Source organism: Carica papaya, chromosome 2 (assembly GCF_054855325.1).
Source record: "Carica papaya isolate Zhongbai chromosome 2, ASM5485532v1, whole genome shotgun sequence".
Taxonomy (NCBI): Eukaryota; Viridiplantae; Streptophyta; class Magnoliopsida; order Brassicales; family Caricaceae; genus Carica; species Carica papaya.
Genome location: NC_142310.1, coordinates 23,181,833 through 23,200,325, shown reverse-complemented (window position 1 = coordinate 23,200,325; position 18,493 = coordinate 23,181,833). Strand labels below are relative to the sequence as shown.

Genomic DNA, 18,493 nt, shown 5'->3' with positions numbered 1-18,493 from the left:
TCACATTAAAGTAGCTGGTAAACAACCAAGGGCCATCAATAATTGTATAAGCTGGTTGAGAAAGCCCCATAAATGGCAGCGTTTTTGTCCTTGGGGGCTCTTCTAGACAACCACAAACAAAATCTTACGACAATCCTCATTCCGGTGGATCTTAGTGTGAATGAATTGACTATTAATAGCCAAGATATTGACTTGATAAGGGTCATTCCAGAGGAGCCAAATACCACTAGAAAACCCAAAAACTTCCACCTGGTGAGAGGAGCCAAAGCCCAAGTTACGAATAATCCCCGAAAATATGCGACTCCATAAGGATTGTAATCCCAGGCCTGTATTGATGGGTAAAAGCTTAAAAAACCCGGCCAAAATCGAGGCTCACCGCACCCTGACAATTCCATGTGAGGATTTTGTGATCCATGGACAAAACTAGAAGGGAGATAAGGCAGCCAAATGAGAACATTAAAGGAATCGAGTAGGAGGCAAAATCTAGCATGACCATATCAGATCGCAGTGCTTATAGGCTCGTTGAGCGAGCCGGTGTCAGTCTCCATATCAAATCCCTCATGTGTCCCACCCAAAAGAGACGCGACTGCGAGTTTCGACGACTCTGTAACCTCATCGTGATGTTTCTTTAGTTTCAGATCGTGACGGGAGGCCTTGTTAACTCTGATGTCAAACAAACACTTGTCTGGTGGCCAAGAAGCTTTCTAGAAGGTGTTGCTCGAGAGCTTAGCGTTGAAACTAGAAGTGGAAGCCAGTGCGATGTCGTTGTCTTGCCTGACCCAGTTCTCTTCGATTCAGATTCCAGAATGCTTCTACTTGTCGAGGATGGAACTGATGTGTTGGATCGTCACGTGCGGGCTAGGGTTAAAAGGCAGTCCCATATTAATCTCCTTAACTTGGCCTACCCCAGTCGAGATAATTTGGGTCGTCACTTGTTGAGAGGAGGTTTGAATCAAGCTCGAGTTTGTCACTGACCTGCTATTTTGGTTTAGGTTGACAGTTGAGGCGATATACTTTGTTGGGCCTATTCAATATTTTTTTAGCCCATCACTGATAGTCCATCTCCTAATTTCTCCTGCCTGTATTTAAGACTCTTCTCGTTCTCTCCTCCTATCATACCCGCTTCCAATTCCTGAAAGTCCACCCTTGCAGAATTCACTTACAGGTCGTTGGAGTCGAGATTAGCGTCGCCCATTTCGACAATCGGATCAAATTTCGATCCAGGGCCATTTCTTTCATGATTAATGGAAGTCTCCTTGTTCCCAAGTAAGTTTTCTTTTCTGGTATCTTTCCTTCCCCGGTAGGTCACCTGCATCCAGGGGCTGAACTTTTTTTCTGGCGCGACCGTGGTTGCTGTAGGTTTACTGGTCGCTTCCTTCCCCCGTTCCCCTTTCATCGGGGTGTCCTTGGCCATCATAGGGTAGTGTTCTTAAAGATGGCCATAACACCCACATTCAAATCAGATGACAGGAAGACACTCATACTCACCCCATTGCAAGTGCCATTCGATCATAATTTTGGATATAAATAGTTTTGTGAGGTCCACCAAAATGGCCAGCTTGGCAAAGTTCCCTATCTTAGTGGTTTTTGTGTTGTAATCAATATGGACAACCGTCTCGATTACCTTAGAAATTGCCCACAAAATGCTTTTATGGTAATATTGGATTGGCGGTCCAAGAAATTGGACTTAGGCAACCACCAATGCCACACGATCATCGCTCACTGAGAATGACGACATCCATGGTTATACAGTTAGATAGTGTCCGTAGATGACCCAAGGACCACTGGTTAGAGTGTGTGTAAAGTCATCTGCATCGCTAAACTTGACTAGGTAGTAGCCATTTTCTAGGTCCACCAGTTGGAAGGTCCTTGTTGGTTACCAGAGACTTTGAAGTCGGCTAAGGAGGGGCTTGTATTCGATTGTTCTACCCAGTAATATGATGATCACAGAATTCTTTATGGACTGAGATAGGTAGATGTGAACTTTGTCTGAGAATGAGATAGTGGAAAAGTCTCCACTCGACACGGCCACCACATCCTTATAATACCCGGGCCTAAAATTTGACCTGTGATTAATTTTAAAATTAAAAACATATATAAAAATCAAATTTTAAAATTAATAAAATTTAATTTAATGTAGAATTATGAAAAAAATAGGTTGATGACGAAATTGAGAAAAAAAAGTGAAAATTTTAGTTGAGATAGTGTTTTTGAAAGAAAAATTGAAAACTGCGGATCAGAACCCAATTAAGAAAAATTATACCATGTAGGGCCACCCAGTCAGTAGTCTCGACAAAACAGAGTGCGCCGCGTGGCAAGGCACGCTGACTCGGTGCCATGCAGGAGGCCACTCGGGCTATAGGCGTGTTCCGTGATCAAACAGCCTAGAAGCGTTCCTTCGCACGTGGACGGTCTGGATCCGTTCCCTCCTCTGGGGTGATCGGATGATCGCAATTAAACGTGATGAACGGTTCATATTTGATCTCTCTTTAAACGCGATCGAAAGGTCGAGATCAAATCGCGATGAACGGTCCAGATTTATTTTATCTTTAAACGCGATCGGACGGTCGAGATTAAACGCGACGAACATCCATGATTTATGCGAAATATGTATAAATATTTCACATCACATTGAACCCAAACACTAGGTGCCAGTCCCCCGCCGGAGAAGAAGAACCAGTGGCTGGAGAAGAGAGCCGCCCTCCATTCGCCGCCGCGCCAGAGCCATCTTTGACCGCCAAAAAAGGTAAAAAAATTTATATCCGCTCGAAATTTAATTTCGAGCAACCCCATGGCCAAATCGAAGTAAAAAGAACGGCGGATGAGCCAAAAATTATGGGTGAAGCCCGGCGGCACCGCTGCAGGTGAAACCCACAACCGCCTCCGATGAGCCGCTTTCCATTTCCCATTTCATGCAATTTTTTCACCGTTTTTTCACCAATCTATTTTCTATAGGTTGACCAACGAAAAACACCCAGTTGCGAAGGTGAGCCGGCAGAGCTGCTACATCAGAAAATTCCACCACTAGTAGGTTTCTATTTTTTGATTTTTTTTACCAACCGAGACCCCCTAATGTGTTTTCTCGCAGAGATTGGTATAAAAATGGACAAAACAGCCAAAACTGGTCAAAAATAACTAAGTCGAGGCAAACTACCATTGTAAGTGGCGGTGCCATCACCAGAGCACGGCAGTGCCACCGTGCCGAAATCTCAAAATTAGTTAGAAAAGAATTTTTAACACCGATTTTGAATTTTTAGAGTATTTTTAGGTACATGAAACGTGTTTTAATTTTCGCAGAAAAATTCAGGAAACTCGGGGACCGCTAGTAGACGTAATAGAAAGTTCAATATTTTGGACATCGATTCGAGTAAGAATCCCTCACTTTATTCTCTGTTATGGAATTGAAGTTTAATAATCGATAATATGGTATTTTGTGTAATTTAAAAAAATTCGAGAATAATTACAGGTTATTAATGGAGCCAAAACCAGTTAGTTCTTTATTTGTTCTGTTTAACTGATTGTTGAATTTACAGCGTTAAATACATGATGATATATTGAAATGGTTGAATGATTCTGTTGTGCTTCCTTAATGTATATATTACTTGTCGTGCGTAATTTACAGTTGATTTGTGAAATTTGAAATTAATATGAAACGAAAAATTGTTTGGTTATATGAATTAATGAATGGTAACCTTATTGGATATCCTGAGAGATGGTGGACAGATCGAGTATATAGGGAGCCCTACCGTGAACGTTGCTTCATACCAGACGGAGTATCGAGAAATGATATTTTTAGTGCTCTTATCAGACGGGGTATAGAGATGGCCCGATTCACCCTCATACCGGATGAGGTATTGAGGGATAGTATTTTTGGCACTCATGCCGAATGAGGTATAGAGACGGTCGGTTAGTTGATAATGTTAAATATTGGTTCACGCGTAGTAGGACATCCTTATGAGCCCCCAAAGATATCAGTAGACAAATAAAAAAGAAAAGTAATTATTCTTTCTCATTTGAAAATGAGATTGGAATATTATTTGAGTTATTGTCTCTATAAGTTTATTTTGAAAATCTCGAAATGGTAAATATATGCAATAAATGGTTTTCCTTCTGATAAATGAATTTACTTGAATCAAGAGCTTCATTGGTTGTTTTTATAATTTTTACCAACCTTCAGTTTTTGTATTGGTGGATAGTGTGACATCCTTACTAGGTTAGTGTAACTCACCATTTCATTAACTATTTCAGATAAAGAGGATCAAGATTCAGATCCCGATCAACAAGAAGGTTGTGAATAGTTCACTACCCGGATTCCTTTTAAAAGTTAGTGAAGGTCGTCCTAAAATACTTAGTTATTTGTCTTTTTTTTATTTCTTTAATTTTTTTTTTATTTTTTAAAAAGAGACATTCTCGTAACTCTATTGGGCATTCTAAATTATTGTATAATGAATGTAAATCCTAAACTTTATTATTTCGCTTATGTATTTAAATTATGATTTTATTTCCTTTTAAGTTCTGGACCTTTACAATCATATTTCTAAATTGTAAAGTCTTCTCTTTTATGTTCCTGGGCTTTGATGTTGGTGTGTTTATCCATGAACGGTACCTTGTTTCGTCCCCAAGCTTGGAATTGTCCTACTCTGTTTAGAGCGGTGTCCACTTGATAACCCTCCTAAGATGTTGTCAAGTCCATCTCACTTCCCTCGTCCATGTTCACATTCACCGTCTGTTCTGCACACTCCTGTCCTTATAGAGGTGGTTCAACGGGTTCCTTTCTTATCCTGACCTTTTTAGTCGACCGGTTATCATCCGGGCACGGCGGAGCCTCGCCATTTTCATTGAGACAAAATATCATTAAGAGAAATCATATATATATTTTTTTTGTGGGAGTACAAAAAATTAGAGTACTTTTTAACTTAATATAATTAATTATTAATAATAATCATGACTAGCTAAGTATTTCTTTATGCTGCGTATGTTTTGTTTGTTTAGTATTTTTATCTACCATTTGTTTATTTTATTGTCCACTTTGAATTTTATTTATTAATTGTGTTATAAAATTTGTCAAGAGTGTTTTTCGATATCTTCAATTGTGTTAATATATTTATTATAAATAAAAGATATAAATATATTTTTATTATATTTATTGTTTAATGAATGAATTATCCCCCCCAAAAGATCATAATATCTAATAGTTGATTTCCACTATTAGAGTAGGTGGTAACTACCATTTAGACACATATAAGTCATTGTCTTCTTATCCAAATTCATATATCCTTTAGATACTTTGTGATATCTCTACATCAAATGACACTGTGTAGTGTTATTTAGCTATATATATATATATTTAATGAAAATAATAATATCTATTTTAGGAAAATTTATTATTATTTTTTACTTGAATGGTAAAAAAAAGCTGATGATTATTAATCTTATTGTTATAGATTTTAGAAAGAATATAAGGAGGAAGTCAAATAAACTTCACTGATGTATTGGAATGAAACAAGTAGTTGTTATATAAATAAAATTAAGCTCCCAATTTTTGTGTGTTTATAGTTGTCTTCAGCGACGAATACAAGACTATCTACATGCAAACCCTGTTTGTAAATATATACCTCATAAACCTTGAGAGTCAAAAATAGTCAACCATTATATGCCCTGGGTCATCTTCAAAACCCGTGAAAGCCATATGGGCGTGGGCCAAACCGGCAATCTCCCATTTTACACTCTAATAAATCTTTCTTAATCAGTTTTATATAAATTAAAAATTAGACACGCACGTATACAATTCTTTGGATTGTGTAGGTTCCATTATTTAAATTGTATGGACAAAGCTTAAAGCAGAGGAATAACAAGTTTGGACCTTCCATACATAATTAATAAACTAATATCATCTTACATATACATATATATATATATATATATATTCTTTATTTCTTTCTTTTAATTGGTGGATTGAAAATTCTAATTTAATAAAATAACAACATTAAATGTATAAATTATAACTAATTTTTAATTATTAAATAACTAACATTTAAAAATTAAATGAAAATAAAATAAACTTAAAAATTGAGACATCGCAGAGTGCATAATGAAATTTTATAAAAAAACATGATTTTGAAAGAAAAATCGAAAGAATATGGCTTCGAAACATTGTGGGGTGCTCATAAATTAAGAATAGGAGAATTTATTTGTATTCTTTAATTTTATTAATTTAAAAATTATGTTGTATTACAAATATAAAACTCAACATAATATATTTATAAGAAATTACGAAATGGATTTATAATCAACATATGTTATTTATATATATTTTTATAGTGAACAATATGAATTTATTATTATTTTGAACCTTTAATACTAAACTCATAGTGTTTCTATATATATAAAGATTATATATATGCATATAAAAGTGGGGCAAGGGGAAGAAAGGCCATGCCACCTAGGCCTCTAGTTTTCGATATTAATTAAAATAATTTATTTTAAAATTTACCAAAATTAATTGAAGAAATGGATACCCTACAAGTTCAAATTGTATTTAGTTTGATAAACAAACAAACTCTTTTAGGTGGTGCTAAAAACTCCATTGAATAAATGGTTCAATTGTCGGAGGACTAATCAAGAACAACAAGTGAGTGAGTTTCAATATTCATGGTTAATGTTAGAATCGATTAATCAAATATAAAAGAGATTCAAAAAAAAAAATAAAATTAAAAGAATTGAATATAACATGGAATTAAGGATTTTAAAATGTTAAATGCCCAATGAACCTATGATGAGTAATTTATATATACTCATATATTTATATAATACTAGCGACATAAAACAAAAAGTTAAAATAGTGGTGCATGTAACATGTGTAGCCCCCCACCCCAAAGTTTCATTAAATAATAATAATAATGATTAAAGGAAAGAAAAGAAAAAAATAATAATAATAATAAAAGTAATATGGAGTCTAAGCCAAACTGAACTCCTTCCTTAATTAACTAACAATTAGTCCATAATGTCGTCATTCTGGTTGACTCACCAAACACTTGTCATTTCCACTCACTCACACAAACCCCTTCACGCACTTAAATGTCGTCACTCTCTCCCATAACCCTATATATATTCACACTTCTCTTCCTCTCCTCTCCTCTCCATACATAATTCAATTCCATCTCACCCACCATCCTCTCTCTTCTCAAACCATGTCAGGGTTTATCAACAACCTCTTCTTCTTCTTCCTCCTCCTCCTCCTTCTTCTTCCTCTTTTAGTCTCTGCAGACTCAGGCTGCGAATCCGAGAACCTCACAGGGGATACCGCCAAGGCTTTGAAATACAAAGTTGTTGCGATATCCACAATCTTGTTAGCAGGCGCTATAGGAGTTTGCCTTCCAATTCTTGGGAAGAAAATCCAAACTTTTCGGCCCGAAAACAATATTTTCTTCTTCGTAAAAGCTTTTGCGGCTGGTGTTATTCTTGCCACCGGTTTTGTCCACATTCTACCTGATGCCTACGAGAGTTTGACAAGTCCTTGTCTTGCTCAAAATCCTTGGGGCAATTTTCCCTTTGCAGGGTTTATCGCCATGCTTTCCGCTATGCTTACTCTCATGATTGATTCATCCGCTACCGGTTGGTTTAGTCGCTCGCACTTCAAGAAACCCTCGCCTGTACTCAATTATGGTGATGAGGAGAATGGAGACGAACATGAAGGTCATGTTCATGTTCACACGCATCCCACTCATGGCCATGCTCATGGATCTGCTGCCTTTATATCACAAGACTTTGATCTTATCAGACACAAAATTGTATCCCAGGTAATTAAATTTTGTTTGGGTCAGATTTAGCAAGCTTGTTGATATTTGGAATAACGGTGGATTTGCATGCAGGTACTGGAGTTGGGCATAGTGGTTCATTCAGTGATAATTGGGATTTCTTTGGGTGCTTCTCAAAGTGCAAAAACAATACGACCTCTTGTAGCCGCATTGACCTTTCATCAGCTGTTTGAAGGAATGGGTCTAGGGGGTTGTATCTCTCAGGCCAAATTCCAAACAAAGGCGATTATAATCATGGTGGGTTTCTTCTCACTCACCACTCCTGTTGGTATTGCAATTGGAATCGGAATATCAGAAATCTACAACGAAAACAGCCCAACAGCCCTCATTGTTGAAGGAATTCTCAATTCTGCATCTGCTGGGATTTTAATTTACATGGCTTTGGTTGATCTTCTTGCGGCAGATTTCATGAATCCCAAAATGCAAGCCAGCTTCACCTTGCAACTTGGAAGTAATCTTTCACTTCTTCTGGGTGCTGGATCTATGTCTTTATTGGCTAAATGGGCCTAATGTTTCTCTTTCTTTTTCTTTTATTTTCTTCTTGTAAGCAAGTAAATGTACAATGTTCTTTTTCTTTCTGTCTCTTAATACGCAGGAAAAAGTAAAGAAACTTATGATGAGGCACCACTGTTTGTTGGAGTTGTGTATATATGCGGTATGATTTAGTTATATTGTTGTTGGGGTTAAAATAAGTCTTGGGTGTATATAGTAATATCTTGTTGAATATATAAAAATCTATTGAGTATTAGAATTTCAGTCGTTGAATATGGTGGACAAATGCAAGGAAAGGGAGAGTCAGAAGCAGTTGAGAAAATAAAGAGAATTTCATCTTTTGAAGAAAGAAGAAGAATTGGATGGTGAGCATCCAAGGTGGAGTTGCTTTTGATCTCAACCTTCCATTTTCTTTTTAATAAAAAGAAGTTATGAACTAGTGGACGCAACAGTAACAGCTCCAAATAATAGTGAAAAGTTGACGGTAAAGATGAGAAATTAATTTTATTCACAAACTTGGTTTCTCATGTTTAGATTAAAAAGCATATTATTACAGAATGTTACCTTTCTTAAAAAAAAAAAAAAAAAAAGTTAAAGGCTATCTTGAATAGAAAGAAGAAAGTCAAAACATTTTTAAAAAACTTAAACAGATTTCTAGAGAAGCTCAAGGAGAAGTAATGATATATTTATATAGATACAACAAGGTGGCAAGAGTTTGTTTTAAAGAAAATATTAAATTAACATAACTTGGACACTAGTCTAACATTTGTGACTCATAAATCTACTAAACATCATTTTTATTAAATTAAAATTGAATATAGTTGTAACGATCTCGAAAATTTCAAAGAAAATAAATTATAAATTTAGTGTGGAAGCGAAATAAATAATTAGAGTTTACATTCTTTACACAATAACTGAAAGTACCAAATAGGACTTACGAGAATAACCATTCTAAACAAACAATTAATAACTCAGGAAATGAATTAAAAGTAAACGACTGAACTTCCTACTCGCAATTCTCTTGTGCGTTATGGTTCTGAATCTTGGTTCTTTTGATCTGAAATGGTTAATGAAGGAATGAGCTACACTAACCCGTAAGAATATTACGCTATTCACCGACACAGAAATGCAGGTTGGTAGAAATTATAAAAACAACTAATGGAGCTCTTAATTAAGCAAAATCGTTTATTATAAATAAAATCATTTACCGCCTACTTACCGTAGTGAGATTTTAAAAAACAACCTATAGAGATAATAACGTAACACATTTTATAATCTCATACGCAATCGGTTGGAACAACAATTTTCTCTTTTATAAACCCATAATGCGTGAACTATTTTCTTTAATATTTTCAATTAACAGGCCGTCCCCATACGCCGTCCGGTATGAACACCAAATTATTAAACTTTAATACCCTGTTCGGTATGAGGGTAAAATGGACCGTCCCCATACATCGTCCAGTATGAGTGCAAAATTACCAAATTTCGATACTCTATCCGGTATGAGGTAATGTTCATGATAGGGTTCCTTATGTATTGGGTTCGTCCACCATCTCTCAGGATATCCAGTAAGGCTACTGTTTCATCTATTCACTTAATCAAACAGTTTCCCAACTTCGTTTAATTTTCAGTTTTTCATTTCAACCATAATCACATGAAATAAGCAATATATGCATTCAAACTATAAGATCAATCAATAAAGTATTATCATGCATTCAAACTGTAAAATAAATTAACAGAATCAACAATGAATAATTTTTGCTTTTGACTCCATTAATAACCTGTAATTAATTATGAGTATTTTTTAAATTACATAAAATACCGTATTATTATTATTAATTATACTTCAATTCTATAACAGAGAATAATATGATGGATTCTTACTCAAATTGATGCCCAAAATGCTAGACTTGTTGACTGTACCTACTGACGGTCCCCGAATTTTTTGATTTTTTTTCAGAGATTAAAACGCGTTTTAAGTACCTAAAAATATCTCAAAAAACCTAAAATCGGTGTTAGAACCCCTTTTTGGCCAATTCCGAAATTTCGGCATGGTGGCTTCGCCGTGCTCCAACGATGGCACTGCAGCTACGGCGGTTTGCCTAGGGTCGGTTGTTTTTGGCCAAATTTGGCCAGTTTTATATCAATCCCTGGGATAAAACACGTTAAGGGATATCGATTGGCCGAAAAAAATTAAAAAATCAAAACTTATCCGTGGTGGGGTTCTTCAGTGTGGCAACTTCGCCGGTTCACCTTCGTGGTTGTGTGTTTTACTTCTGTCAAACTCTAAAGAAGAGAATGGTGATTATAATGGTAAAAAAATTACGCAGAACAGGGACCGGGAAGGGTCTCATCAGAGGCGCTTTTTGTATTTTTTCGCGACGGAGCTGCCGGACTTTACCCGCAGTTTTTGGCCAATCCGCCAGACTTTTTGCTCTAATTTGGGCATGAGGGCATTTAAAATCGAATTTCGAGCAAAGATGAAAATTATTTACCTCTTTTATCGGTCGGAAGTGGCTTCTGCACACGGCAAGTGGCTGCAGCTTCCTTTCCGGCGGCTGGGTCTTCTTCTCCGACGGGGCGGGAGAGGAGAGGAGGGGGGGTTTTGGCGGCTAGGGTTAGGGTTTAGTGTGAATCGGGTTATTTATGTTCGTTCATTTTAATTTAGGCCGTCCATCGCGTTTGAACTAAACCGTCCAATCGCGATCTGGAAGGTTTATCGCGTTTGAACTAAACCGTCCAATCGCGATCTGATCTGAGCTGTCCGATCGCATTTAAATAAGAAGTAGATTTGGACCGTTGATCTCGTTTAAATCTGACCATCCGATCGCGAGCATGCGGTTCGCCAGCGTGACATCACGTCAGCGTCCCTTGCCACATGACGTGCTCCGCTTCGTTGGGAGTGCTGACTGGGCGTCCTACGTGTTATAATTTTTTTAAATTATATTTTGACATCCAGTTTCTAATTTTTCTTTTAAAAGTACCTCAAGAACTCAAATTTTTACCATTTTTTACTAAAATTATTTTTAATTTCATCATTTACTTATTTTTCTTCAATTTTATATTAAATTAAAATTAAAAAATTATATTTATAAATTAATTTTAAATATATTAAATTTAATTGGGTATTACAATAGTCCAAATATATTCAATTAATCAATTAAATTTTTATTTATTTATATTAATTATCAAATAATATTTATAGAAAAATTTTGGTGTTTGTACTCTCACTCTGATTATAAAAGTAGTGTTGGCAGCAGTTGACATAAAGATGGTAATTTAGAGACAACAAATTTTAATATCTCTTTCTACTTAAACATAATTAAAGACTTAATTAGGGGTTAAATAATAATTATCCAGGAGCAAAGCTTGAACAGGGTGGTGTCTGTAATGGTTAGTGAATGATACATATTAGATATTTAAAAATTTGTATATAATCATAAACGTTAAGCATTTAATAAATAAATAAAACAAAAAACAGAATAAAAAGCTAAATACTAATTATATGCCAATGTATTTACATGTGTTAAGTCTATTTATTTGGCAACTCAAACCACCATTTTTTTTCTTCAATTTTTATACTTTTTAATTTATCAAAATTAACAATCACATTATAATAATTATTATTATTAAAAAAAAAAGCGAGAAGAAAGAGGAAAAAAGAAAAAAAAATAATATGTTGGTAGATAATTTATAATATAATTTTCTTTTTTTAAGTGGTTCCCACAAGAGGATTACGTGGCATCCGACTGGGCAGAGAAACCCCACTATAAGTACCCAACTTTGATCACCCTACGGTCATTCAAAGCCAATCGTGACCAACGGAATAAAATAAATAAATAAAAGCAAATTCAGAGATCCAGCCTCAGGATTCAGAGAAACAGAAACCCTAGTAATGAAATTTTAGATCACCCATCCCAATATAAGAGAGAATTATACAAGCTATTAATTTTAGGACCGTCGAGAGGTTGATACCCAGGGAAGCTAAATGGGGAAGAAGAAGAAGAGAGTGTCCTCCAAGGTTTGGTGCTATTACTGCGACAGGGAATTCGACGACGAGAAGATTCTGGTGCAGCACCAGAAGGCCAAGCACTTCAAGTGCCATGTCTGCCACAAGAAGCTCTCCACGGCCGGTGGCATGGCCATCCACGTCCTCCAGGTCCATAAAGAGGCCGTTAACAAGTATCTCTCTATCCCTCTTTCGAAAAACCCTAACCTATATATATATACGCACCTGTGTCTCTATCTTTTTTTTTTTAATGATTCTTTCGGTCAGTTTGGACTTGTTAAATCTAATTTGATTCCAAGCTTCGTCTTTTTGGTAGGGAATAATTTTGTGTTATTTATTTTTCGTTTTATTGAAATAATTAAGTTAAACACGCTCGATTGCTCTGGGGGTTAGTGTCATTGCAAATTCTTTTTAGTGATAACTCACTCACTTCTCACTCAAGTCCTCACTGCTTCCAATCGTTCATCTTCATAACAGTCGTGATATGTGAACATAATTTACATTTTTGAGAAGTTGAATCTGAATTTCTAGATGAAGGAATTCAATGTGGGAATGAGAAGAGCTAAACATGGAATTCAATTTGGGAATGTGAGTAGCTCAAACATGAAAGCTTATATTTTAATGAGGATATTAAGACTATAATAAAAATGAAGGGTGGGTTTACTCTACATATAACACGAATTGTGGATATTCTTTGTTTAGTTATTGTTTGCAAATATCTTTTCTGCATCTCGTTGCAAAATCAAGTAATATAAACCCTGTTTAATATCTGTGGATCATCTAATGAAATGTTAACTTTTTTTAAAAAATCTAATCAACTGTTAACTCTAGGGGGCCTAGTCATATATGTTTGGCATCAGTTGCCATCTAGTTAGGCACTGGTCTGGGCCTGCATGAAATGTGATAATTATCTTACTAATAATTTCTAACCCAAAGAGAGGATTACTACTTTAAAATTTTCTCTATGATCTCTATTTGGACGTGGTGCTGTCTTGTGGTGTCTTCTGGAACGAGAAAGGTGGAAGGGGGTTGGATGATGTACAAGTTTGTGATTAAGGTCATGTTCGTTCAAACTATTTATTGAGAATGAGTGTCGGAGTCGCTTTGTAAAATTATAAAATAATGCATGCTATAATGTTGTTGGTATCCTTCACTTGTGTTGCTACTGTTTAAGTTAGTAATGAGGTCCTCCATTTCTAGGTTTATTTTGTTTAGTTTTGGAAATTTTCCGGGAGAGATCATTATTTAGATTATGATCGGAACCATTATGTTTTTGTTTTGATGATTACTGGATCCTACTGATTTTATAAATGTGATATTACAGGGTTCCTAATGCAAAACCTGGTAGAGAGTCAACCGATATTGAAATATATGGAATGCAAGGAATCCCACCCGATATCTTGGCTGCTCATTATGGAGAAGAAGGTAGGACCTCGCTATTTTTCAATTATTCCTCAATGCTTCTTGTCAGTTGATGTAAAATGGAAACATATCTGAGGCAGTGTGAACAACACTTTGCAAATTAGTTGCTTCTTGGGTGGACCCAAATTATATTTTTATGTTGGATGTGAAAGATGACACATTATTTTGTTGAAAAAACACTGTCACATTATTAAATTAACCTAGAATCTTCCTTTTCCAATTCATTGTAAATAGTAAAATTGATCTTTTCTCTCCCTTTTTTTTGGTTGAATAATGGATTAGGTAGCATGATCTTTAAGTTAGAATGATAAATTTTTCTGTCTTAATAAATGATGGAGGACAAAGTGTTTGCAAAAAAGAAGAGAGTTAAATATCAGCCTCCTTGCCAATTGTCTATCAAGCTGAACTTCATGTCATATGAAATCATGATAAAATTTTATGTTTATTATTGTGTGTGTTTTCTTTTTTTTGGTCTGTGTCAATGGTTGTCAGGTTATATTCATGAAAGAATTTTTGCTAGGTAGTGAAAACTGTTACTAGTTGCTTTTCAGTTCTGGTTTCATATAGGTTTAAATTAAACTAGTCATAATGGAGTTATTGCACGTTGTCTGGATGATGTTTAATGAAAAACAGTACCTCTATTGTGGATTTGTGCATATTCAACTTTCCAAGGTTTACAACATTAAAGTTTCTTGCAGATGAAGATGCACCAGCAAAAGTTCCCAAAGTGGATTTTCCATCTGCTCAGCTCATCGGTGGTGCAGTGCCAGGACTTGGTGTTGCATATCCTCAATCAACTTTTGCTGCAGTGCAACCAATGTATGTTTTCATCACATATCGTTATTTGAAACTCACTTTTGCGTTCACACTGAATTGGTGTCTTCCAAAAGGAAATCCATGTCCAACTGTCAACTCTTAAATTTTTTTTACCTGAAGATTCTGACAGAAGATATGAAGTGAATTCCTATTGCATCATTATCACCTTCATTTTGCTTTTCAGGGAATTATCTTAATGTGTAAAGTTCAGGGGCTTCTGATCCAAGTTGTCCCTGGAGTTGAATGTTAAACAGATATTGGGGAGTCAAGTTAGCAAATCTAGTTACCTCCTTTTATCTCCAATTTAATATGTCTTCATATTTTTCATTAGAGTATGGAATGGGCTTTTATGCTGTAGCACATGTTGTTATTGTCGTTCCCACTATTTCCCTCCCCACCTGAAACAAAAAAGAATTCCTGTTGGGATATGTGTGCCAACTCAAGACTTATGTAGCATTTGGCTTCCTAAAAGTTGTAAGGCTGGACTCTAGAAAGTAGTGTAAGCCCTTTGTTTAGTGGCAAAAGGAAGGGACAAAACATCACAAAAAACACTTTCAAGGAACAAATTTGCTGCTAAAAAATGGTGGGACTATTTTGTACCACATCAAAATGCAAAGTTTTTCCAAGATTACCTCCATCATTACCATAATGCATTTGATTCTTTCTTACTATTTTAAGTAAGTGTTTTTAAGATTATATTTTAATTTAGTTTCTTAGAAATTAACAACTAATTCATAAACAGTTTTATCGATCAATAAACTTAAATTTATTTCAAGCATTAATTATTAGTTTATCATTATAAATTCGAACAAATTACATTTATTAATTTATATTTTTATTAGATAGTTAATTAAACAATTGCGTTTAAGTTAATTTTATTGTTTAAAACTATGCAAATTTGAATTTAGAACTCTTAGAAACACATAAATTAGCCTCAAACATTATTAGAGTATCTAGGTAATTATACAATATATATGTCCTAAACATAACGTATTTGTTTTGTCTGATGCATGCACTCCAATCACCTTTTTGTTTCATTTAATTCTTTGCAGTTTAAATTTTTTGTTCTGTTCTTTACCATTACTTGCCAAACAGAACCTCAGAAGGTGGGCACATTTGTTTCTCTAGACACTACATTCGCGTACATGTTTTTGCATGCTTGCTTTGTTGGATATCTCTTCTGGTTGTTTTATGGGAAACGTATGGGCAGGCACTAAAACTTTTTCTTAGATGCTTTGTTGCAGTTATGGTTCTACAGTACCTGTGCCCCCTGCAGGTTGGCCAGTTCCTCCTCGTCCACCATGGTACCCACAGCCTCCAACAATTTCTGTTCCTCCACCTGCTCCAATAGGATATGCTCAACAACCATTGTTTCCTGTTCAAAATGTTAGAGCTCCACCTCCATCAACTTCTTCACCTGCAGTCCAACCTTCACAAGTTACTCCTCCTGGACTGCCCTCATCTACACCTCCTGCTCCTGTGGCACAACCATTGTTCCCTGTTGTTAGCAACAGTATACCTACTCAAAGTTCACCATTTTCAGCTCCTTTGCCGACAACTGTTCCACCAAACTCACTTGCAGAAGTCAAAGTCTCAGTTGATCTGCATTCGGTTAACTTTACTGTCACAAGTGGCTACCATACCCCAGGTATTTAAGGTTTGATTCAAGTAACTGCTTTATGCAAATATTCTTTTTTGTCATGTGTTTGTTTACTCTTAAACTTTTGGAGATGTTTTAGAATTCATATATAGATATATGTGTGTATATTTTTGGATATGGTGTCCCCTTGAAATCAGGTAGGAGGGTGGTTAGCGACAGGAATACAGTGGAGAACTGATTTTCTGTATTTGTAGAGTCCTAAATATTAGAAATGGATTAAATGGAACTTTTCCATAGCTATTTTCAGTAAAGGGAGAGGGAGAGAAGGGAAAGGAAAAATTAGTGATATCTTTCTTGAGTTATCTTTTGAAGTACTTTCTTGAGTAATCTTTCAAAGTACTCTCATTTATGGCTTAGTCAATCGCAAAAACAAACAGCTCTCTTGGCTTCCTTTTGTGAGTGGTGTCTCTGATGCACCTCCCTCCAGTTGCATTATCCCCTACTCTGGGAAAAAAAGGATGTCATCAACTGATCACAGCTGTGGATATCATCTTTTCTTCATTATTCCTTGCACTCTTTTTGAGAATAAAAATAAGTGCTTTCATGAACTAATAGTTTTCCTTGCACTTACTGCAATATGTTTAATGGTTTTTGTGGTATTAGTAAGTGCCTTCTTTTGTTCAATAAAAAAGTGCTTTTTTTTATTTTTCTATAATTTGCACCTTTTTTCTCCTTTCATTCCAATTATTTGATATTTATAGTTATTTTCACTAATATTCTCTATGCTTTCACTTACTGCAGGTACATTAGTCAACTCACATTCTTATGCTTCGGGTCCAAATACAGGTGGTCCTTCAATTGGACCACCCCCTGTGATTGCAAACAAAGCTCCTGCTACTCAACCTGCTGTCAATGAGGTCTATTTAGTATGGGATGATGAGGCAATGTCCATGGTTAGTTATTTAATGATGTGCAAGAGGGCCCCCTAGCAATTTGGCAAACCTGTTACTTCTGGTTCTAATATGTTGTACTTTGTTTTCAGGAAGAAAGAAGAATGTCGTTATCCAAGTATCAGGTGCATGATGAAACTAGCCAGGTAAGTTATAACTACCTCTTTAAAGTATGGAGTTGCTTTGAGCATCTAACCAGATGGGTAGGTGTTATGCTTTGTGTTCTCAGATACAATTGTTTAAGTTCAGTGCATTATTAGAGAGGTATTTCTATATGAATTCCCATTTGTTTCATCCTTTTTTCAAAATGAAAACAAATAGAGTGGAATATTTGAGCGTTTCAATAAAGTTTCTTTTGATTTCAAACTGATGTTGATGGGCATGCTGTTTAATTAAAACTGCCATATCTCCGGTTTGCACGCAATGCCTTCAACTGTGTGCGCGTGAAAAGATTCAAGTAGGTATTTACTTTATTTTTGCTGGTAATTAGTAGTCATTTACAATTTTGACAAGCTTGCTGGAATCGACCTGAGGGATTCTCCCGTCTATCATGACACTCAGTAAAGACGCAACTGTATGTATTTGCTCTTAAAATTTGGAATGATTTCTTATTCTCCCTATGCTTGATTCAAAAAGTGTGGGATTTTTGGGTTGGAACAAGATCATAGAAAGATTTTTGTCCACCCGTTGCATTTGCAAATTATTTTTATGATCGCACAGTGAAATCAGACTTGGCCCAGGTCAGCTTCTTCTGCATAAGTTTGCTATCTCCTGCATAGGATCAAAGTTTATTACATGCCGACAGTGAAGCTTCAATAATTCCTTTCTGATCATAATGTATGTATGGTCCTGTTTCAGATGAGCTCAATTGATGCAGCTATTGATAGAAGGATATCAGAAAGCAGGCTTGCTGGTCGAATGGCATTTTAGTTTAACACTGGAGGGGTTTGCAGAGATGCTAGGGGTTTGCAGAGATGCTCATTCCTCAGCAGGAACCTTACAATAGAGAGTCCAGATGTTTAGGAGTTTTTGTTGTTATTCTTTGAAGAAGTGAGGTAGGGGAGTCATTATTTTTTTGAAAGATTGGAGATTGGAGGATTAATCTTTCTATTCCTCCCTTCCCCCGACCCAAGAAAAAATGGAGGGTTGTCAGGAGCAAAAGACCTTTGGATATTATTAGGTTTTTGTGGATTTCATTGTTTTAATAACATGTTAGAGAACAGTTTTTGCGTTGTACCTGGAGTTAAATCTTAGCTTAGAAACAATGTTACCCCAGTAACTTGTTCTCATTAGTGTCACTGTTTGTTGCCAGAATCTGCTCTACCACATTCTGCTGTCTAATCCTGAAAGCCATGTTTGGGAGCTAGGAAAGGGAAGGAAGAAAAAG

General features: G+C 35.7%; 2 protein-coding genes across 3 annotated transcripts; both read left to right on the top strand.

Moving 5' to 3' along the window:
* Positions 1-7,127: 7,127 nt before the first annotated feature.
* On the top strand, positions 7,128-8,441 carry LOC110817344 (zinc transporter 8-like). The gene is made up of 2 exons (XM_022045839.2): positions 7,128-7,799; positions 7,872-8,441. Exons 1-2 carry the CDS (start codon positions 7,191-7,193, stop codon positions 8,325-8,327), a joined length of 1,065 nt encoding a protein of 354 aa, XP_021901531.1. The 5' UTR covers positions 7,128-7,190; the 3' UTR covers positions 8,328-8,441.
* A 3,663-nt stretch (positions 8,442-12,104) lies between these two features.
* Positions 12,105-18,342, top strand: SUF4 (zinc finger (C2H2 type) family protein). Of its 2 annotated transcripts, XM_022045893.2 has the most exons (7): positions 12,105-12,491; positions 13,643-13,743; positions 14,439-14,559; positions 15,801-16,204; positions 16,958-17,109; positions 17,199-17,252; positions 17,965-18,342. In XM_022045893.2, the coding sequence occupies exons 1-7, from the start codon at positions 12,298-12,300 to the stop codon at positions 18,034-18,036; spliced, it is 1,098 nt and encodes a 365-aa protein (XP_021901585.1). In that variant the 5' UTR covers positions 12,105-12,297; the 3' UTR covers positions 18,037-18,342. The 2 variants fall into 2 exon arrangements, with proteins under 2 accessions (XP_021901585.1, XP_021901584.1); XM_022045892.2 differs by having other exon boundaries at positions 17,199-18,342.
* Positions 18,343-18,493: the final 151 nt, after the last annotated feature.